This window comes from Camarhynchus parvulus, chromosome 27 (assembly GCF_901933205.1).
Source record: "Camarhynchus parvulus chromosome 27, STF_HiC, whole genome shotgun sequence".
Lineage (NCBI taxonomy): Eukaryota > Metazoa > Chordata > Aves > Passeriformes > Thraupidae > Camarhynchus > Camarhynchus parvulus.
Window position 1 is genome coordinate 2,867,664 of NC_044597.1, and position 21,240 is coordinate 2,888,903.

The window sequence follows — 21,240 nt, forward strand, 5'->3', positions numbered from 1 at the left end:
GCACTCTCCACTTTCTCTCCCAACACTAATTTATTTTTCCTTTTTTCCCCCCTTTCGTAGCAGAAAGGGGAGGGAGAAAGGAGGGAAATGAGAGGGTGTTTTGTGTTCATCTCCCAGCTCTCCCAAGCACGTGTAGCTGTGCAGGTCTCTGGCACAGGGAGCGCCGTGTCCCTGGGATCCTCCAGCTACCCCTGGATCTGTGGTGCCCAGACAGAGCCCCGGCAGGCACAGACATTGTGTGTGACCTTGATTCTCTGGCCTGAGCAGCCAGTGCCCGCCTGGCTGCCTGCTCCAATGGGTTATGTGGGCCAGGGATTGTGAAAGCTGCATGTCCATGATGCAACTCACCCGAGCAAGAGCGTCCCAGCCGAGCAGGGTGGGCAGGCACCAGGGCCCTGCGCTGCCTTCTCTGCTCCTTTTCTTGTGTCTCATTGAATACAGACAGTGTGGGAGCTGCTGGCTTCACGTTGGCTGCCTGTCCCTGCTTGCCAGGGTCCCAGCTCACCTTTCTGTGAGATCTGGAGTGAGAGGAGCACTGGGAAGTGCAGCCAGGGCTCTGCTGGCAGCGGCTCAGCAGCGATGTATCAGCCTTTGTGCGTGAGATTCTCCCAAGCTGGTGAGCGCAGGCAGCAAAACGTTTGGTGGGAGCTGGGGGCTGTTGGGGCTGGAGTCACTCAGTCATTCACCAAGGCTGCTCCAGGCACGGAGTGGGGCTGGCAAGCTGGAAAGCACCGTTTTGTGGCTGGTGTTTGCATGGAGCAGGTGCTGGGCTGGTGCCTGCCCAGCCCACAGGTATTTATCTCTTGGAAGTGTGGAGCTGGATGAGGCTCCTGTGTGAGTAGCCCGAGCTGGAGCTGGAGGACTTTAGCACAAGAGCACAAAAGCAGTAGAGAGGTGGGAACTTGGGGCTGTGCTCTGACACAGTGGCCAAGTGATTTGCTGGTGCATCAGCTGCCTGATAGAGATCCTGTGCCAGCGCTGGCACAAGGACAGACGAGCCCCTCCTCCCTGGATTCCCACTGGGGACGGGTCACCCCTGCTCCTACCAGCCCAGAGCAGGAGAGGGACCTGCGTTTGCTGAATTTCCCTCCGGAGTTTTTTCAGGCCACAGAAGACATAATTCTGTCTATCTTACGTGAGCTGGTAGCGAAAGTGAAAGCCCAGGAGATCCCATGCGGTGGGTGCAAGCGCTGGGGCAGAACGAGCACACCCAGTATTGCTTCCTGCCGCCACCTCTGCCCATCACCACACGGCAGCCGCACCCCGGGCTGCCCGTCACCAGGGTACCCCCTGCCCTGGGGTGCCAGTGCTGCCACGAGGAGTCTGCTGCGCCTGCCAGCTGTGCAAGAGCTCCTCAGGATGGTTTTCTTATGGCTGCTGTTAACTTTCCCTGTTTGAGCAACTGCAGAGGAGCTGGCAGTGCCTTGGGTCCCCTCACAGCTCTCAGGGGATGTGGCAGCTTGGGAGAAGGGGATGCAGCGTCCTGTCTCAGCAGGTGCCTGAGGCTGTGGCAGCACTGGGGATCTTGGCCATGCACGTAGCTGCAAAGTGTCAGCCCAGGCCTCTGGTGGGAACGAGCACCGTGCAGCCAGGGCTGCTTCACACAGAGGGCCCGGTGTCAGCACAAGGCAGCCCTGAAGCCACGTCTGTGGCCACCTGGTACTGACTTGGTCACTCCTGCTCCCAGAACCAAGGCTTGGTGCTGCTTTGGGCTCCCCTGGTGCTTACTGCCAAGTTCTGGTGCTGGTTTGTGTCCTGCCAGAGCTGCTGGCGTTGAAGCCTGAAGCTGTTTTGGATTCTAGTGCTAGAGCCACTACTCACTTATGACACCCTGTGCCATTACCTGGTGCTGGTGGCATTAACCTGCGCTGGTGCCCGGTACCGTCACTCAGCGCCACTGCCTGATGCCATTATCCTGTGCCCGGTACCGGCCCCGTTACCCGGTGCCCGGTGCCGTCACTCAGTGCCATTATTACCTGGTGCTGTTGCCCAGTGCCCGGTACCGCTCCGTTACCCGGTGCCGTTCTCGGTGCTGGCGGGGGCCGGCGGGGGCGGAGCCGTGGGAGGGCGGGGCCGCGCGGGCCGGGCCGGGGCGCGGCGGGGGCAGAGCGGCGGCGGAGCGGAGCGCCGGGAGCCGCCGGGAGCCGCCGGAGCCGCGGGAGCAGCGGAGCCGCCGCCGCGGCCGCAGGTGGGCAAGGGCGGGAGCGCGGAGCCGTCATCGCCGCCGGGACCGCACCGGACCGAGCCGAGCGGGCCCGGACCCTGTCCGCCTTCCCAGCAGGGCCGGGCGGGGTGCGGCAGGGCCGGGGCGGTCCGGTCCGGTCCGGTCCGGTCCGCGCTGTGGGTGTTTCGTAACCCCGGGCGGGCGCAGCTGGGCCGAGCGCGGGGCTCGGCGGGGACCGGCGGGGCCCGCGGGCCCCTGGGCGGGCGGAGGCGACAGTGGGGCCGCTCCGAGGGGGCGGCGGGCACGTCCCGGGCTCGTCCTGGTGCCGCGACGCATCCCGGGGCGGGGGCGCTCCTGGCCCGCCGGAGCTGGGCCGGTTTTCGCACGCGGGCCCCGCCGGAGCGGCGGCCGCGGAGGGCGGCTCCGAGTCCCGGTCCCGGACCGAGCGGAGGATCCGGGGCAGCGCGAGGCGTCCCGTGCGGTGCCGGGGGGGTCCCGCCGCAGGCAGCGCACCGAACCGGGACGGCGGGAGTGCGAGCCCCGCTGCTGTCGGTGGCACACGCGGGTGGGATCGTTCCCCAGCGGGAGCGGCGACACCGCGGGGACCGCAGCGCCCGGTGGCCTTTCACCCAGCTCCGGCGCGGCCGGTGCCGGGGAGCCCGCGGGAGCCGCGGCCACCTGTCCGGCGGGTTACGGAGCTGTCAGGGCCCCGTGCCCGGCCAGCCCCGGGTCCGTGCCAGGCCGGCCCCCGGCGGCTCCTGCCCAGCGGCTCCGAGGCTCCCGTGCTCGGCTCGGACCGGCGCTGCTGAGCTGCGCTGGCACCGCCGGTGGGCCGGGGCTGTTGGCTCGTTCAATTCTCCGTGCACCGTGCTGGGCACCCCGTGGCACCGGGCCGGTGACCAGTAGCGGTTTGGTGACAGTGCCTGGGGAGACAGGGCTGGGCTCAGGGTAGCTCCGCGTGGTTTGCCCTGGCAGGGGCATGGCACACGATGTTCCTGGCTTGTGGGGCCCTTGGTTAGAGCAGGACATTCCTGGCTGTGGGCTGGCTCACTGCTGGCTGCCTGCGGGTCCCTGCAGTGCTCGTGCCTGTGTCCGGAGCAGTGTGAGCCCCAGCAGTGGCATGCGAGGGGGCACTTAGTGCAGGCACAATGAGGTGCTCCACAGAGCCTCACCACTGCCATGGGCACCAGGATCCAGCCCTCCACGGTGGGAGCTCTCCCCTCCAGGTCCCGACTCCTGGCCCAAGTCCTTGTGCTCCTGAAGCCATCAGGATTGCAGCCTGACCTGATGTGGTTCCGAGGTGCTGGATGTGAAGATGGAGACTGTCTCCCTGGGTTTTAGAACTGTTCCTGGGGAGCTGCTCATTTCTGGGGCTGGAGAGGGCTCTGCTATGCCCTGCTCTGTTGTGCCCTGCTGTGCTGTGGGTGCATCATGAGGAGGAGGAGGAGCTCTGGTGTGGGCTGAGAGGTGCCAACAGCCTGTGGTAGGGACATGGGAGAGCTGGCTGGGAGCAGGGCTTGACAGGTGGCTGTCACCCACTCTGTGTTTTGTGGCACTTTGACAGTGCCCTGCTTTGGGGGTGTTGGGTCCCTACAGTTGTCACTAGAGCCACCTCACTGGATCTGCCTCACCTGCCTTGTGCCAAGGCCAATGCTTTGGGGCAGGGTCAGGGATGCTCTCACCATTCAGGGAGCTGCAGTTGGGGATGCTCAGCACAGGGCACACAGAACCTCTGGAGGGACCTTCCCCTCGCTGCAGGGGAAGTGCTGACTCCAAAGTGACGGTGAAGGCTTTGCCATGGGGTTTCCCAGCTCTCTCTCGAGTGATAGCAAAACTCAGATACCCTGCTTGCAAAAAATCCCTGCTCCCTGCAGTCTGCGACATCGTGGGCGGCGAGTGGCGACTGCTTTGGGGTGAGTACAGTGAAGCGGTCCTGTGGGCTGGGAAATTACTTTCTAGTTTGCAAGGAATGACTGTAAGGTGTGTCACATTCAACAGGCTTCACAGCAGCCCGGGGATGCCAGTGGGATGGCAGGCAGGGTGAATGGGATCTCCTTGACATCAGCATCCCCTGGGTACCTGCGCTGGTGACAGCATCCCTCTGCCTGCTCGGCTGCAGTGTCCCACACACTGTGAGTGCTGCCCTGGAAGCAGCCACCTCAGGCAAGCCAGGGCATGGCTAGGGTTAGGGTTAGAGTCAGGATTAGAGTCCCCACCTTGCCAGCACGGGTCAGGACTCAGCTCTGCAGCCATGCAGGCAGCTCCAGCCTGGGAGGCTGTGCTGGCTCCGGCACGCTCCGGCAGAAGTAGCCTCGACAGCTGTAATGTTTCTGTGGCATGCCTTTCCTTTCATGGGGTGTCTATTTTGCAACCCCCAAGTGTTTTGATCCCGGGAGGAGGGGGGCGGGGGTGTTTACCCTGGCACCGCATGGCTGGTGCAGGGATCCAAGTGGTGCTGGGCATGCCTGAATTTCACATGCAGCAACAGTTCTAGCAACATCTGCTGGCTGATAAAAGGTAGGCTGCTGCACGCCGCTGCTCCCGCCGCGTTGGGAAACGTCGAGGGGGAGGCACTCTGTGAACACGGCTTCCTGGCCGATAGGGCTGAGCTGACTTGCTGATAAAGCAGAATCCACCCATCTGGCTGCACCAGAGGGGCCAGGAGCACGGGCTGCTCGCAGGCACTCAGTGCTTCCCTGAGTGCTGGGTCCTGCTTCCTGCTCTATCAGGAATGATGTGCAGCCAAGCTGGGACAGCCACAGCAGCATAGCTGAACCACAGCACAGTCACAGCCCATTCCTGGTTCAAACAGTCACTGGTGAGTTTTGCAATCTCCACTTTCAGTGTAACTTTGTGTTATGAGCTGGTTTATAGCACAGCTCTGCTGGGGAGGGAACTGGGGAAAAGGCTGGGGCTGGAGAGCACTGCCTCAGAGAGCCAGAGCAGCAACCCAGCCCTGCCCACCATGTGCTGGGTGCTCATTCTGTCCTCTCGTCCCTATCACTCAAAGGCCCTGCAAAGCCTTTAGCAGAGGAAGAGGCTGCTCTTGCTGGCAGTTCTAAGTTCCTGCAGCAGCTGGAAATGCTGTAAAATGATCTTTGTCCTCTCTGGTGTGAATACCCGACCCTGGTGCTGCTGGGCTGTGGGCCCAGGGGTGCAGCTTCTCTGGCCCTGCTTGTGGAGATGCTGTGCTGAGGCTTATGGTGCAGCTCAGGGGCAGGGGCTCTGCTGCTGCTTCAGGGGCTGGAAAGCCCATCCCAGGGCCAGGAAAGCCAAAACCCACCTGGACATATTTGTGTGTGTATGGATGCACTCTGTGCTTCACCCCTCTCTCGATTTGACTGAGAACTTTGTTTCAGAAACCACTGGTGTTGGTTGTTTTATTCTCTGTCTGACTAGTCCCCCCTCCTGCCAGCATCCCTCGATGTCTGTGTATCTCCTCTTCCAAAGGCAAGGCTTTACTCCTCTCCATCATGCTCTGCTGACTTGGTGCAAGAGCATCTCTGCATGCAGAGCTGCTGGGGATGAACTCTGGGAGTGCAGTGGGGGGATGCAGGAGCTGCTCTGGTGTCCTTCTGTCTCTCCCCGCTCACCAGACATCCAAAAACCTGTGCTGTGCCAGCTGGGTTAGCCCTGTAGGACAGCCATGCCAGGGGTGAGGAGGCTCCTGCACCATGTCCCCAGCCCCAAGGAGAGCTGGAGCATGGCATCATCCCGAGGGGATGGATGCATCCAGAGCGGTGCCGTTGGTGCCTGTGCTGCCCACATCTCCCCCAGCCCACCTGGGTCCTGCCCAGCAAATCCAGTCTGGCTGTGGGTGGATTAGTGCCATTGTGTGTGCTCACTGTAGCATGGCAGAGAAAATGAAATTGTGTCTCCAGACCCCAATCGGGACTAATTCGATGCTGAAATGAGCTTAATCCTCAGGTCCTTCGCCCGGCCTGTACCTTCTGGGCTGGCACAGGTCTGAGCAGGGATTAGCACCGAGCCAGGGGCTGGGATGGATTTGGCCTCAGTGCAGGAGGCTGCCACAGAACCTGTGGGACCCCAGGGCTGTGCCCTCAGTGTGGCATTACAGGGATTTGGGGTTGGGCATTATTAACGTGGAGGGAAAATCCCTTCCTTGAGTGTCCTGGCACGGGGCAGCTGCACATCCCTGCCCGGGCAAGGCCAGAGTCTGGGATGCTGCAGGTGGTCAGTGGCTTTGTGCCTGCCCTGGGATTCCCCCACCAAGCCAAGGGAAGCTCCAGAACTCTGAGCTGGCAACTCCCTGCTGTGCCAGCCCCAAAGCTAGTTAATTCAGCTGCTTGGCCCCAGGGAGCCAGGAGTAATTAAAGCTCTGCCCAGCCTCTCTAATCCTGTCTGAGGGTTTATGATGGAGGCAGCACCAGTGCTGGCAGGGACTGGGCTCCCCACGGTGGATGTCCTGCAGGAGCCACACTGGACTCGTGCCCATGGGGCTGGTTGGGCACTGGACTCTGCTGATGTGGCTGCACCATGTGTCCTGCCCACCAGTGCTGATCCTGCTGCATGCTCTGTGTCTGAAGGAATCCCACTGGTGCCTGGGCAGTGCCTGTATCTGGCTGTGGCTGCACCAGGGTGGCTCTTGGTGCACTGAGGTTTTCTCGAGGTTCCAGCCGTTGGATTCAAGGGATTTTGCTGAGTATTTTGGTGGTTTTGGTTTGACGCAGGTTTCTGGGCCTCTCTGATTGGAAGAAATCTGAGTGAGGAGGAAACTTTTCCCAAGGGTGGCAAGTGCTGGCAGGCAGAGAGCCTGGCCTGTGGCATAAGATGAGCTGTTGGCAGCCCCCAGCACTGATGCCCCTGGCACCAGTCCCCAGCTGGGGCATCTCTGCCTGTGTGGGGCTGGTGTCCCCTCTGGGCAGCATCAGGTCATGAATTCATGGTGTGAACTCTCTGCTTTTGGCTCTCAGAGTTGCTGGGGCACCTGGACAGTCCTGGTGCTACTAGTTCCACCTCTGCCTACCTACTCTGCTGCTGTGGAGCCTGTCGCCTCTGCTCTTGGGGGGCACGTTGGATTACCAGAGCCAGCCATGCCTCTTTCATGAGTGTCATGGTACAGATGTTTCCAGTGTGGGCTGAATGGTTCGGCTGCCTCTTCACCGGGGCAAAGCCATCAGTTGCTGCCACTTTCTGTGGGAGACAAACAAACCCCATCAAAGCACGGAGCTTCTAGAGAGAGCTCGCTCCCATGCCGGTGGGCACTGCCGCCTCCTAGCCAGAGCTGGAAACCACAGGCTGGTGGAAGACATGCGAGCAGCCCTTGGCCCCCTATTCTAGCTCCACAATGTGCCGGTGCCCCAGCTCTGAGCAGGGCTGGGGGCTGCTCACCATCACCCGGGTGCTCCTGCTGCAGGCTCGGCTCCAGGGCCGTGTGCTGGGGGATGTGAGCGAAGCCGGGGGGCGCAGGTCAGGGGGTCCCAACTCCCCCCATGCCCAACTGCTGCATGGCTCCCTGGGGTCCCGTCCCTGGCTCTCAGCCGGCCACAGGGGCTCAGTGCCTGCTGAGGACAGCGGCTGTGCCTGCTCTGGCCCCGGAGCGGTGTGAGGGGCCGAGTGTGCCGGGTGGCTGCCAGCACTCGGGGGCAGGCTGTCCCGCGCAGGCACCTGACATTTTGGAAGGAAATAGCTGCTCTCTGCTCCTTCCTGTAGTGCGCAGCCAGCGAAACGGCCGCTCGGGAGCCCGGCTGTGCCCGCCCCGAGCCGTAGCCCGGCTGTCCTGGGGCCGGACGCCAGAGCGGCGCGGGGGCACAGCGGGGCCTGAGGGCGGCTGCAGAGCGGGCACTCCACACCCGGCTCCAGCGGGGCCTGAGGGCGGCTGCAGGACGGGCACTCCACACCCGGCTCCAGCGGGGCCTGAGGGCGGTGAGTGCGGCTGCAGGACGGGCACTCCACACCCGGCTCCAGCGGGGCCTGAGGGCGGCTGCAGGACGGGCGCTCCACACCGGGCTCCAGCGGGGCTCTGGGAGAGCTGGAGCGGCCAGGGGACCGCTGAGGGAGGAGGGGTGGCTCTGTGTGTGCGGAGGTAACCGGAGCCCTCCGCTCTGCCTGGCGGCCGCTCCCGGCTGTCACCTCCACCGTGCCCGGGGCCCGGCTGGGGGCCGGATCTTGCCCTGGAGGAATCCTGCTTGGAGCCGCCCAGCTTGGAGGGACAGCTGCGGGACAGCTTCCCGCCGGGCCTGCCGGGGGCAGCGGCAGCGCTGGCGGGGGCAGCACCGGAGCCGCTCGGCCACACCAGCGCAGGGTGCAGGGTCCGGCCCTGCGGCCACAAGCGGGGCCGGCTCTGACCTGGAAGCGATCGTGGGTTCCCGGAGGTGCCGAGAAACCACGTGTCCGTGTTTACTGCGGCGGGCGGCGCAGCGGGGCAGGGCCGTGCCGCCGGAGCCCAGCCCCGGGAAGACACCGCTCCGGAGACCCCCGGGCTGCCGGAGCGCCGGGCCAAGGGCAGTGCGGGAGCCGAGGGACTGCGTGGGTCGAGGGAGTGGGGCGGTGGGGGGTACAGTCAGAGCACAGTGGTCCCCCCCAGGCCTTTGCCTAGCCCTTGGCCCCTGCCTGGCCCTTCAGGGCATGGCTCTGGGCGAGAGGCTGCTGTCGGGGGCTGTGCCAGCGCCAGCGCAGGGGTGTCCTGCTCATGAGGAGGTCTTTGGGCTGGCTCTGTTGCAGGAGCATTCCGTGGCAGATTGCAGTGAGCATCCCGTGCAGAGCGTGCTCCGGGGTAGCTGCTGCTTGTGTTCGGGTTTTGCCGTGCCCGTGGCATGTGGGAAGCTGCTGCTGCTGTCCTCATCCTGTGAGGCATTTCCCTCCTTTTGTGTGCCCACGGATGTGCTCTGGCTCTCCTGCAGCTTGGGATTTGCTGGTGCCTACTAACACTGTGCATGTGACCCTTTCCCAGTGTGATCATGTCAGTCCCCTGGCTGCCCCCAGCCGAGCTGCCACCTTCCTCATCTTCCCCTCTCCTCGCTGCTGCCTCTGGCCTTCTGAGTGCCCTTTTTGGGTGGGTTTCTCCTGTTTTGCATTGGGTTTGGCAGTGCTTCCCCATCAGCAGTGGGCAGTGAGGCTGTAAGAGGCAGAAATGTCTGCTGGCATGTCCTTCTCTCTGCTGAGTCCCTGTGTTACTGGGGTCCTTCCCCACAGCTCTGGGGTCTCTCCTCAGCACTGGTCCTACCCCGGGAAGCTGCTGCCTGTGCCCCTTCACAGGCAATAAGTCTGGTGAGCACGTCGCTGTGGCTTGTCGAGTGCTGCTGGTTAACCGAGCTGCAGTGACGGGTGGGTTCCAGCTCGCTGCCAGCGAGTAAATGCAAAGTAGCCTAAACCACTACAATTATCTGCCTCTTGCAGTTGTTGGAGTGTGCATGGGGCCGGTGGCTGCCGTGCGTGGCTGACCCGTGGCAGTGCTTGAGGCTGCAGTGGCCCTGCTGGGGCTGGAGGTGGCACTGGGGTGGGTGAATGGCCCTGGACATGGGGGTGGATGTGTCATGGGATCCCATCCCTCGGGCAGCTGGTGGTGCCACTGAGGAGTGTGATGCTGGAAGGTGATGGAGGAGGCAGGGCTGCCTGGAAAGGGACCACGGTGGGACCATGGTGCTCCAGCTTATGCTGAAACAGAGTTGCTGCCACAGCTGTGCTGAGTCTCAGGGCCAAAAGTCTGCCCATGCCAGGTGGCACTGGTTGCTTGTGCTGGGGTGGTCAGGGTACCCTGCAGCCCATGGGGAGGTTTGGTTTGTCCCCAGGTGAGACAAAAACGAGACAAATTTCCCCCAGGAGAAATTGCACGTCCTGCTGCATTGACAGTGTCTGTGGAGGTTGTGCTCAGGCCTGGTGCAAATGGTGTTTTGGGGCACACACCAGGTGAGCTCTGCCCCTGTCAGCCACTCCATGGCCCTTCGTAGAGGCAGATGTGGTGCTGGTGCTCCTGCTCCCAGGCTGGCACTGGCCAAATGCAGTGTCTGCCAGCTCACCACGGAGCAGCCAGAGAGTCGTTGCTTAACAACATGCTAGAGTGGAGTAGGAAGTGTTTTGTCACTGTGAGATGGGAAGAGATCACCATTTTATCAACAGGCAGGGCAGTGTCTGTTTGCTCTGTGTCCGTGCAGATGTCCCCACAGTGCTGGGGACTTCGGTCACTTTGTGGTGCAGTGGCACTGGCATGGCTGTTCTTGGCTCTGCCCCTTATCAAACATCCACAATTTCCAACAGCAGCATGTCCTGCTGTCAGCCATCCCACCTTCCCTTTCCTCCTTGCTGGCGTTCTTCTGCCTCCCCAGGCCCCTCCTTGCCAGCAGCATTTCCAGCTTGGTGATTTCTGTGAATGTGGAAATGTTCCTCCGTTTTTTATAGAGGAAAAATTCATTTTTAGCCAGCTCTGGGTTATTGTTCCTCTTCCTGTTCAGGGGCGGGTGTGCGTGGCTCGGGGGCTCCGGCTGTGGCTGCTCCACTTGGACCTGCTGCCACTGTCCCCCAGCATGTGCCCCTCAGTATATGACAGCACCAGCTCTTTTGGAGCCCTGTGGGCCACTGGTATTTCTGAGGCTGAACAAAATGCTTCAGGGAGAGGGGGAAGCATAGTCCCCACTGGCTCAGCCCCTCTGCTTGTCACCAGCCAGTGCAGTGATCAGGTTCTGGCCTGGTCACCCGGCCTTGGGACACGTCCAAGGCCTTGTGCCCCTGCCTGGCCCCTCTGTGTGGTGCCAAATCCCAGGTGGATAGAGTGTGATTGTATCTAAATGCTGTTTGCTGTACTGCTGCCTCCTCACTCAGGGGGGACCTTGAGTGCCCCAGACCCTCCTGTGTCACTTGCTGTCACATCACCCTCACACAGTCAGCTGGAGGCTGTTTCTCCAGCCCTCTCTAGCCACAGGTGACCCAGGGGACACACCAGATTTTAGTAGAGGTGCTGTCACCACCATCTCATCCCTGCCTGACCCCGGGGGAGCCAAGGCTGTGTAGTGGTTGGAATCCCTGCATGGAGCCAGAGCTGCCCCAAAACTGCTTTGGAAAGGTCTGTGTGTCTCCACCAGGACTTGGGGCACACAGGGGCCCTGGCACAGGGGACTTGTCAGGGACTGTGGTGCCACGTGGGCTCGTGGGGCTGGGGCTGCTCCTGCCTGCTGGCGCTGCCAGGGTGTGGGCAGGAACAGGGTGGATGCAGGGGGGGCCTCTGCTCTGCGTCACCCTGGATTTCTGGGCAGCCCTTCCTCCCCCTGGCCTGTTTCCTCATTCGCGTGGCCAGCGATGGCTGCGATCCCGTGGTGCACTGAGGGGAAATGAGAACCATGTGGAGAGGCCATGCAGAGGCACATCCCTGGCCCTGGGCACCCCCAGGGCTGTTCGTAGGAAAGAGGGGGTGACTCAGAGCCAGGGTCCACTGCCCCCGCATGCCCTTTCTTTCAGCAGCTGGAGACAGCGCTGGCAGCACCAGGGACTCTGGCACTCCTGCAGAGGGTGCGGGGACAGCTGGGGCCAGACCCCTTGCAGCACAGTGCCTGTCTGTCCCCTGCTGGTGCCCTGACAGGGTGTCTCCCCACAGGTGCTGAACCATGGCGGTGTGGATCCAGGCCCAGCAGCTCCAGGGCGAAGCCCTGAGGCAGATGCAGGCACTCTATGGGCAGCACTTCCCCATCGAGGTGCGGCATTACCTGTCACAGTGGATCGAGAGCCAGGCATGGTAGGTCAGGGTGTGCCCTTCCCTGGGGGTGCTGTGGCTGCCTCAGGGTACAGGTGCCCTGACACTGCTCTGCTCCACACGCAGGGACTCCATCGACCTTGACAACCCCCAGGAGAATGTGAAGGCGACCCAGCTTCTGGAGGGCCTGATCCAGGAGCTGCAGAAGAAGGCAGACCACCAAGTGGGTGAGGACGGCTTCCTGCTGAAGATCAAGCTGGGGCACTACGCCACACAGCTGCAGGCGAGTGGGGGGGCTGTGGGCAGGGGTGCAGGGCCAGGGGGGTCCCTGCCCTGTGCCTGGCTCAGGCAGTGCTCTCCCCACAGAACACGTATGACCGATGCCCCATGGAGCTGGTGCGCTGCATCCGGCACATCCTGTACCATGAGCAGCGGCTGGTGCGGGAGGCAAACAATGTGAGTGCAGGCTGGGAGGGGTGAGGAGAGGGAGAGGGGTCCCCTCACTATGCTGAGCACACCCTGTGCCCCATGCAGAGCCCTTCCCCATCTGGCTCCTTGGTGGACGCCATGTCCCAGAAGCACCTGCAGATCAACCAGACCTTCGAGGAGCTGCGGCTCATCACTCAGGACTCGGAGAATGAGCTCAAAAAGCTGCAGCAGACACAGGAATACTTCATCATCCAGTACCAGGAGAACATGCGACTCCAAGGTGGGTGGGGGGCTGAGGGGCATGAGCCTGGGGTCCTGGCAGGGCCAGCCTTAACACCATGCCCTGTTCCCCAGCCCAGTTCTCTCAGCTGTCCCAGCTGGGCCCCCAGGAGCGCATGTCACGGGAGACAACACTGCAGCAGAAGAAGGCATCACTGGAGGCCTGGCTGCACCGTGAGGCCCAGACACTACAGCAGTACCGTGTGGTGAGTGATGCCACCTGGTTCCCCATGATGCTGTCCCCATGATGCCCTGTGACTCTGTCCCTGCAGCCCTGATGTTGTCCCACCTCGCAGGACCTGGCTGAGAAGCACCAGAAGACGCTGCAGCTGCTGCGCAAGCAGCAAACAACCATCCTGGATGATGAGCTGATCCAGTGGAAGCGTCGGCAGCAGCTGGCAGGGAATGGGGGCCCACCTGAAGGCACCTTGGATGTGCTGCAGACCTGGTGAGTGCCTGGTGGGGTGGGGTGGGATGGGTCAGGGTGCTGAGCCCAGTGGGTGCTGAGCCCTGCTCCCCCCAGGTGTGAGAAGCTGGCAGAGATCATCTGGCAGAACCGGCAGCAGATCCGCCGAGCCGAGCACCTGTGCCAGCAGCTGCCGATCCCAGGCCCAGTGGAGGAGATGCTGTCAGAGCTGAATGGAACCATCACTGACATCATCTCTGCCCTGGTCACCAGGTACAAGTTGGGTCCAGCTGGGTGGGGGGCCAGGATGGCCGTGCCCCCTTCCCAGCCCCCCTGATTCCCTTGCCCCCCCAGCACCTTCATCATCGAGAAGCAGCCCCCCCAAGTGCTGAAGACACAGACCAAGTTTGCAGCCACTGTGAGGCTCCTGGTGGGTGGGAAGCTGAATGTGCACATGAACCCCCCCCAAGTGAAGGCCACCATCATCAGCGAGCAGCAAGCCAAGGCCCTGCTGAAGAACGAGAGCACCCGCAAGTAATGCCAGGGGCTGGGGGTGTGTGGCTGGGGCTGCCAAGGTAGTGAGGGGCAGGGGGAAGTGAAGGGCTGCACTTTGCACAGCTCCCAGTCCTCGTGTGCCCTGACTCTGTGTGCATTCCTGTGGCAGTGAGAGCAGCGGGGAGATCCTCAACAACTGCTGTGTGATGGAGTATCACCAGGCCACTGGGACACTCAGTGCCCACTTCCGCAACATGGTGAGTGCCCCTGGTTCCCTGTCCTGTCCCCTTGCGTCCCACTGTGTCCCCATCTGTTCCTCCATGCTCACCCCTGGTGTCCCTGCAGTCCCTGAAGAGGATCAAGCGCTCAGATCGCCGCGGGGCTGAGTCAGTGACAGAGGAGAAATTCACCATCCTCTTTGAGTCGCAGTTCAGTGTTGGTGGGAATGAGCTGGTCTTCCAGGTGAAGGTAAAGCCACCGTGTCCCTTCTGCAGGCCCTAGGCAAGCCATGGGCACTGTGCCCACGGGAGTGGGGGCTGGGCTGGGGCCACATGGGTGCCGTGGGTGATGCTCCCTTGGTGCCCCACAGCCCATTCCGGTCTCCTTCCTCTCGGCAGACGCTGTCCCTGCCTGTGGTGGTGATTGTGCATGGGAGCCAGGACAACAATGCCACGGCCACTGTGCTTTGGGACAACGCCTTTGCCGAGCCCGTGAGTGCCAGTGCTGTGGGGGCAGGACAGGCCTCATCTGCCCAGTGTGGGAATAGGGCTCAGCCTCCTGGTGGGACATCAGGCAGAGCTGACCATGCTCTCTGCCCCCAGGGCCGTGTGCCCTTCGCTGTGCCCGACAAGGTGCAGTGGCCACAGCTCTGCGAGGCGCTCAACATGAAGTTCAAGGCAGAGGTGCAGAGCAGCCGCGGGCTGACCAAGGAGAACCTGGTGTTCCTGGCACAAAAGCTCTTCAACAGCACCAGTTCCCACCTGGAGGACTACAGCAGCACCACAGTGTCCTGGTCTCAGTTCAACCGGGTAAGTGGCCTGGGCTCTGCCCAGAGCCCCCCAGTGCTTGTGCTTGTGGGGCTGGATGGGACATACCCACCTGGGAGTCCCTGAGTCTCTGCTGCTGCACCCAGTGTCTGTGCTGTGTAACAGAGGCTCAGAGGCTGCTGACAGGAGTGCTCATTATCTGGAGATTTCAACAGGAAAACCTGCCTGGGAGGAATTACACCTTCTGGCAGTGGTTTGACGGGGTCATGGAGGTGCTGAAGAAGCATTTGAAGCCGCACTGGAATGACGGGTAAGAGCCGCCCTGCCCTGTGCAGCCTGGCCCGAGCCCCAAGCCCTGACGCCCTACTCTGCCTAGGGCCATCCTGGGCTTCGTCAACAAGCAGCAGGCGCACGACCTGCTCATCAACAAGCCCGACGGGACCTTCCTCCTGCGCTTCAGCGACTCGGAGATTGGTGGCATCACCATTGCCTGGAAGTTTGACTCCTGTGAGTGTGTGCCAGGCACTGGCATCCCTGCATCGAGTGGCTCCAGCCAGGCCACCTCATGCCCTTGGGGCACTGGCACTGCCACAGCAGGCAGGCTGGAGTTATCCTCAGGAAAGAGGCGAGCACCAGAGCTCCCAGAATGCCTTGGCTGTGCCATGGGGAGCGGCGCTGCCCTCGCTAACTGCAGCCATGGTTGTGTCAGGCCCTAATGCTGGCAGCAGCAGGGAGGAGAGACCAGGCTGAACCCTCCAACCCAAGCTTGGGGAATGATATGGACTGTACAAAATCCAGTTAGTGGTGCTCCCCAGTGCAGGGGTTGCCAGGGGTGGCCTGACCCCATGCAGGAGTCTGTTGCTGTTCACAAGAGTGTCCTTTGGAGGGCCACATAACTGAGAAGCACCAGAGAGCCCCATGGTCGGGGAATGTGTCAGGATGAGGCCAGACCTGCCTTGGCTTTGCTGTGTTTCCTATCTCATCCCATTTTCTGGTGACATGTGCTTTATCCTCAGCTGTTGCTGGGGGAGGGATGCAGTGTGGGACATGCTGTTTGCTGCTTGATGTGACCTCGCAGCCCACGTCCAGAGCACAGCCAGGAGCTGCTGCAAACTCCGGGATTCACCATGATCCTCACGCTTGTCTTGCAGCTGAGAGGATGTTCTGGAACCTGATGCCTTTCACCACCAGGGACTTCTCTATCCGCTCCTTGGCTGACCGCCTCGGGGATCTCAGTTACCTCATCTACGTGTTCCCCGACCGGCCCAAGGACGAGGTGTTCTCCAAGTACTACACGCCGGTTCTCTGTGAGTCCACGCCAGGTAGCGCTGTCCCTTCACCCCACATGTGTCCCCTCTTTTGTGCATCCAGCCAGGATGGAGCTGGTGTTCTCAGCCTCCCCCTGCCCCGGGGCCACACCAGCCCCACAGGGGTTCTGCATCTGGCCACGTGTGAGCCCCCAGCACTGCCCGGGGTCGTGGCATGTGCTGGAGTTTGGGGCCTCAGTGCTGCTTCCTTCTCTCTAGCTAAAGCTGTGGATGGATATGTGAAGCCACAGATCAAGCAAGTGGTGCCAGAGTAAGTGTGACCCCGAAGGCAGATCCTGGGCAGTGGTTGCCATGGGTTCCCTGCATTGAATTGGCTGGGTTGGGCAGCACCCCAGGGCACTGAGGAGCTCAGGGCCACCATCAATGGCCACATTGGTGCTGAGCCTTGTGAGACATCTTGGTGACTTCACCTGCAGGGCACCCAGCGCTCATGAGACCCTTCCCCACAGGTTTGTCAATGCATCAGGAGATTCTGCCCCTGGAGGGGCCACCTACATGGACCAGGCCCCCTCGCCTGCCGTCTGCTCCCAGCCTCATTACAACATGTACACCCAGAAGTGAGTATCACCCCCCTACCCCTGTACTGCTGCAGCTACTCCTCCCCTCACCGCCTGCCTCCCACAGCCCCGACCCTGTGCTGGACCCCGAGGGTGATTTTGACCTGGAAGACACGATGGATGTGGCGAGGCACGTGGAGGAGCTGCTGCGGCGCCCCGTGGACAGTCAGTGGATCCCCCACGCCCAGTCGTGACAGGCAGGCACCTGCTCCCTTGCCCCTGGCCCCGGCGCTGCGGGGACTGTGCTGTGTTCGTGTCTCTGTGCCAGGGGACAGCGGGTGGGCCCTGCCCCCAGGATTTGCTCTGTACTGCCCCCAAACACAGGCTGGCGTCCAGCTCTTTGGTGTTTATGCCCTTGTATAAACGGCAGCGGATTTGTCGCATGGTTTTCCTGTATGTTCCTTTTAAGAGGCCCAGCTTCGGCTTTCCGCTTCTGCCAGCACAGGCCCTGCAGCCCCTGACCCCCCCGTGGGGCTGCTGGGGGCCCCCAGCCCGGCCTCAGGTTCGCTTTCGCAGTCGTCACTAAGAATGTACATGTCGCCTTCTTGTTCTCCCCCGCGGCTCCGTGCCCAGGGCTGCGTGAGGGCAGAGGAGGGGTTCTGCCAGGGCTCCCCCAGCCCATGCTCCACAGTGGCAGGGTCCCTGCACCTCATCCTCTTCTCTGCCCCCAAGGATGCAGGAGCTCCGGCTCCCGGCCTCGGTGTCCCCTCTGGAGCCGGTGCAGTGCGAGGGTGGCAGGGTGCGAGGGCACCCAGCGAGGGCAGTGGGGTGGGCAGGGGGTTTGGGGGAGCGGAGCCCTCTGCCCACTGCTTCTCCCCTCGCCTGGGCGGGAAACTCTGGGGTCCTGGCCATGTTATTTTTCTATCACAGAGTTAATAAAGCACGGAATATTTTTGTAACACAAAAGCTCTGGGTGCCACGTGTGTCTTGGGACAGAGGCGGGTCCCTCTGGGGAGCTCCTCATCTCGGGTGCACCAGATGAATGCTGGGGCTGTGCCCGGTGTTCGGGGTTCCGATCCCCAAGGGCAGAGTCGTCGGGCCTCCCTTGGCAGAAGCTGAGCGGGTCCGGGGGGCTGTGTCCGGCCGGGAGGGCTGCCCTGAGGAGCAGGGGCTCAGCTGGGGTTGGGGCAAAAAGTAAAATAAACCGGATCAATTGCTCTGTTTTTCCAAAGAAGGAGCTTGCTCTTGATGGAGGGGTAGAGGGCGCTGGTACTGTGGGTTCAATAGCGATTGAATTCCCCGCCGAGCAGGGGGTCCGGGCTGTGCTGTGTAAAGGTGAAAATGAAAATAAAACTGAAGCGGGGAGGGGGGCGGCGCCTGGCGCGATAAATCTCCGTCATTTCTGCCGGAGGCGGAATAGCCGCGTGGGTGAGGGGGGTCCGGGGCCGGGGCCGTGCCCGGGGCGGTGTCCGCATTCCGCGATGCTGGTGACGCTGGTGGCCGTGGCCGTGGCCGTGGCTGTGGCCATGGCTGTCCCCGCGCTACGGCACCGCTTAGTCCATTCCGCGCTGCGCCGCGCCGGGGCCCGGTACCGGCGGCGGCTGGAGGATCGGGACAGCGACGTGCGGCTGAGGCAGGAGCGGCGGCTGCGGCGCCTGCTGGGCACCGGCACCGGCACGGCCGGCGGTGAGCGCGGGGCTGCGGGAAGCGCCGCGGGAAGGGGTCAGTCCCGTGGTTCCCCTTCTCAGCTTGTGCCTCTCCCGGCAGGCTGGGAGGAGTTCCAGGAGCAGCATCCCCTGGGGCAGCCCTGTCGGGACGAAGCGCCGGGAGTTCCGCTTCCTTCACCGCTTCTCTGGGCTCTGCTCCCCGACTGCTGGGACACCGACCCTCGGCTGCAGGTACGGGAAGCGGCGGGCGGGGTGGGCGCGGATCCCGCAGGGTCCGCCCTCCTGACCCATCCTCCCCCGCAGGGCTCCCTGCTCTACCTGGATGCTCTCGGCGCCGCTTTTCCACGGGCTCTGGCCCGCCGGGGCACGGCTGTGCTGCACTGGAGCCCTGGCTGTCCCCGCGCCCCGGCCGGGTGGCCGCTGCCCACCCTGTACTGCACCCCGGCCGCGGCGGCCGGGCTGCCCTCTCGGGCCGCAGCGCTGCGGCTGCAGCTGCTCTTTGCCCTGCGGCAGCGTGCCCTGCATGTGCTGGAGGCCGGGCTGGCAGCCGAGCTGCACGACGCGCTGCTGACCCTGCGCACGGAATGGCCCCGGCTGGCCCAGGAGCTGGAGCTGGGCAGGCTGAGCCCCCAGCCCGGGCTGCCCGAGGAGCTGCGGGAGGAGCTGCAGGCACTGCTGAGCCCTGCTGTTGCCCGGGCAGCCGAGCTCCGTGAGCAGTGTGCCCATGGCTTTGAGGGCATCGCGTTGCGGCTGTGGCCGCGGCTGGAGGTGGTGGTGGTGAGGACGATGTACGGCTCAGAGCGGCTCTACTGCGACTCCCTCCGCCAGGCTGAATGCCGGGGGCTGCCCTTCTACTGCCCCTTCTACCAGGCAGCAGGAGGTGAGTGTCCCCCACGCTGGTGTGTGCCCAGGGTGCCCACAGGGAGCTGCTGCCACGTGGCAGCACAGATCTTCCTGCCCCAGCAGGTGCTGGTGCATCTCTATGCTGCATTCCCTTCCTGCAGCCTGAAAAGAGCTCAGTCCTGGCACCAGCAAAATTCTACCCCTTGCAGAGGGGTGAGGCTTCTGTGGGTGAGGATGGGGGGGTCTGGGGAGCTCACATTGCCACATGCTGCCTCTGCCCAGCCCTGCTTGGTGTGAACCTGTGGCCAGCGGAGCCAGTGCCCCGATTTGTGCTGTGCCCTGACTGGGCTTTCTGCGAGTTCCTGCCCTGCCTGGCCAGCAAGGAGCCACGGACGGTGCTGCTGGATGAGCTCTGGGAGGGCCGTGAGTACGGGCTGGTTGTGACAGCCCAGCCCGGAGAGTACAGGTGCCTCCTCCCTGCTGTGTAGCCCCGGGGGGCTGCCTGCCCCAGCCCCATGCACCCATGTCCCCCTCACACCCCCCTGCCCTGCAGGTGCCGTACTGGGGAGGTGCTGAAGGTGACCGGCTTCCACAAGCAGTGTCCCATGGTGGAACCTGTGCGCAGGTGAGGACACCCCAATGCCTGTCCCTCACCTCAGGGAGCTGGCCTCATTTACCAGCAGTGTTTAACAGGAGGGTGCCAGTGACCCACCCTGTGTCCCTGTGCCTCAGGGAGAGCCAGACGCTGAGCGTGCGAGGTGAGAGCATCCCTGAGGAGCAGTTCTGCCAGAGCCTGTGCCGCACCCTGAGCCTGTGGCCGGGTGCTCGCCTGATTGACTACGTCTGTGTGGAGAGCAGCCTGCTGGGTGAGTTCCCCTGAGCTGTCCAAATCCTCCTAAAAGTGCAGCTGGCACTGCATGGGGGTCTGCAGCCCTCCTGTGCTCACAGGGCTGGGGGTTGTGGGCAGCTTTAACCTACTCCTGGTTCTGCTCCAGGTGACTCTTCAGGGCCCTGTGCCCCCCACTACGAGGTGTTCCTGGAGCTGCAGGGCCTGCGGGACCTGTCGGAGGTGCAGCGCTACAAGGTGGGCAGGACACGGGCTCTGCTCTGGGGCTGAAGGATGCTGGTGTGGCAGTGTGGGACCAGCACAGACCCTCTCTCTGCAGCTGGACCAGTGTCTCCAGGAGGATTTCCCCATCTACAAATCCTTCCGCTTCAAGGGCAGCATTGGGCCCCTGCGCCTGCACCTGGTGAGGCCCAGGAGCTTCACCCGGCTGCGGGAAGCACTGGGCTCCCCCGTGCCCATGCCCAGGGTCCTGCGTGAGGAGCAGCTGCTGCAGCTCATCCAGGGAGCAGTCATCTCCTAGGGCAGCCTTGGGACCCCACAGCCCTTCCACCCTGGGGTTCACTTGGCATGCCCCCTCTGAGGAGGGGCCGTGTCCCTGGGGTGGGAGGTCGTGGGGACAAGGGTGCTCATCCCCAAGGGCTTGGCTGAGTGCAGCAAATGGAGACAGTGAGCTTGACCGTGACCCGTGGCAGCAACTGGCACCACTCAGTGCTGCTGTGGAGGTGGAGCAGGAGCTTGGGAGCCTCAGGGGGCAGCTGCAGGACCCCCTCACTCAGTGCCTTGGCAGCACCTGCAGCCACAGTGGAGTGTGTGCCTTTCCCAAGGGACACCACAGCCCATGGCTGAGGCAGAGGGCTCGGTGGAAACCTGCAGGAGCAGGAGGAGCAGAACAGCCGTGCCTCATCACTGAGCACTGGGGCCCTGTGGCATTTTGTCCCCTGGCAGGGACGCTGCGGGCAGGGCTCAGGGGGCTGCTGGTGGCAGGTGTCACAGAGCAGCCCCAGCTGGGCTTCAGTGCATGTCCACTGGTTTAAGAGTAAGCTCCAGTGAGGGCTGCTTTTAATGTTTTGAAAACCAAATGCAAAATAAAGGAGGATTATCTTTTTGAAATAAATAAAGGACCGCACTCCGGGATTGATTTTTTTAGACTATTATTTTTAATCTTCATTAAAGAGATTGCTCAAGCAATCTGACTGCTCTGGGGGCTGAGGAGTTGCTGCTGTTCTCAGGGGTCCTGGGGAAGGGGCAGCCATGAATATTTAACCAGCTGAGCACTCTGGGGGCACCAGGCTCTTTGTGCCTTTGAGGCACAGGTGTACCATCGGGAGGGACTGGTCATTTCCCCTCCTGCTCATTAAGGGTTATTTCCAGGGCTGGTGAGGGCATGTGGGGCACCTGCTGTGCCGCAGCTGCTGCTGGTGGGCAGGAGATGATGTCTTGAGCAAGGCTCACACAAAGCAAAGCATCCCCCACCAGGGATGAACCTGGCTGAGGCCTGCCCTCCCATCCCTGCTGGAAAACCCTGGAGTAAAATTTCTGCTCCAGGTCGGGGAGAAGCTTTGCTTTGGGCTGGGAGCACCCCAAAACAAAAGCCTCGAGCTCCCTGCGTGCGGAGATCAGCGCTGGGTGGCTCTGCTTGCCCTGCCGTGCCTGGGT

General features: G+C 62.7%; 2 protein-coding genes across 5 annotated transcripts; both read left to right on the forward strand.

Moving 5' to 3' along the window:
* The first annotated feature begins 2,126 nt into the window (after positions 1–2,126).
* On the forward strand, positions 2,127–17,193 carry LOC115913865 (signal transducer and activator of transcription 5B). 4 transcript variants are annotated; one of them, XM_030966127.1, is made up of 19 exons: positions 2,127–2,188; positions 11,712–11,849; positions 11,934–12,090; positions 12,174–12,263; positions 12,342–12,516; positions 12,591–12,721; positions 12,812–12,963; positions 13,039–13,194; positions 13,276–13,455; positions 13,586–13,673; positions 13,762–13,884; positions 14,034–14,126; positions 14,238–14,444; positions 14,618–14,712; positions 14,779–14,909; positions 15,554–15,724; positions 15,929–15,980; positions 16,180–16,287; positions 16,355–17,193. In XM_030966127.1, the coding sequence occupies exons 2-19, from the start codon at positions 11,722–11,724 to the stop codon at positions 16,479–16,481; spliced, it is 2,364 nt and encodes a 787-aa protein (XP_030821987.1). In that variant the 5' UTR covers positions 2,127–2,188; positions 11,712–11,721; the 3' UTR covers positions 16,482–17,193. The 4 variants fall into 4 exon arrangements, with proteins under 4 accessions (XP_030821987.1, XP_030821990.1, XP_030821989.1 ...); XM_030966130.1 differs by having other exon boundaries at positions 15,554–15,709; XM_030966129.1 differs by lacking the exon at positions 2,127–2,188 and adding an exon at positions 7,947–8,050.
* Positions 17,194–17,688: 495 nt separating this feature from the next.
* On the forward strand, positions 17,689–20,711 carry GHDC (GH3 domain containing). Its single transcript, XM_030966168.1, has 8 exons — positions 17,689–17,913; positions 17,995–18,125; positions 18,198–18,774; positions 19,020–19,203; positions 19,291–19,362; positions 19,470–19,603; positions 19,733–19,821; positions 19,904–20,711. The coding sequence occupies exons 1-8, from the start codon at positions 17,709–17,711 to the stop codon at positions 20,102–20,104; spliced, it is 1,593 nt and encodes a 530-aa protein (XP_030822028.1). The 5' UTR covers positions 17,689–17,708; the 3' UTR covers positions 20,105–20,711.
* Positions 20,712–21,240: the final 529 nt, after the last annotated feature.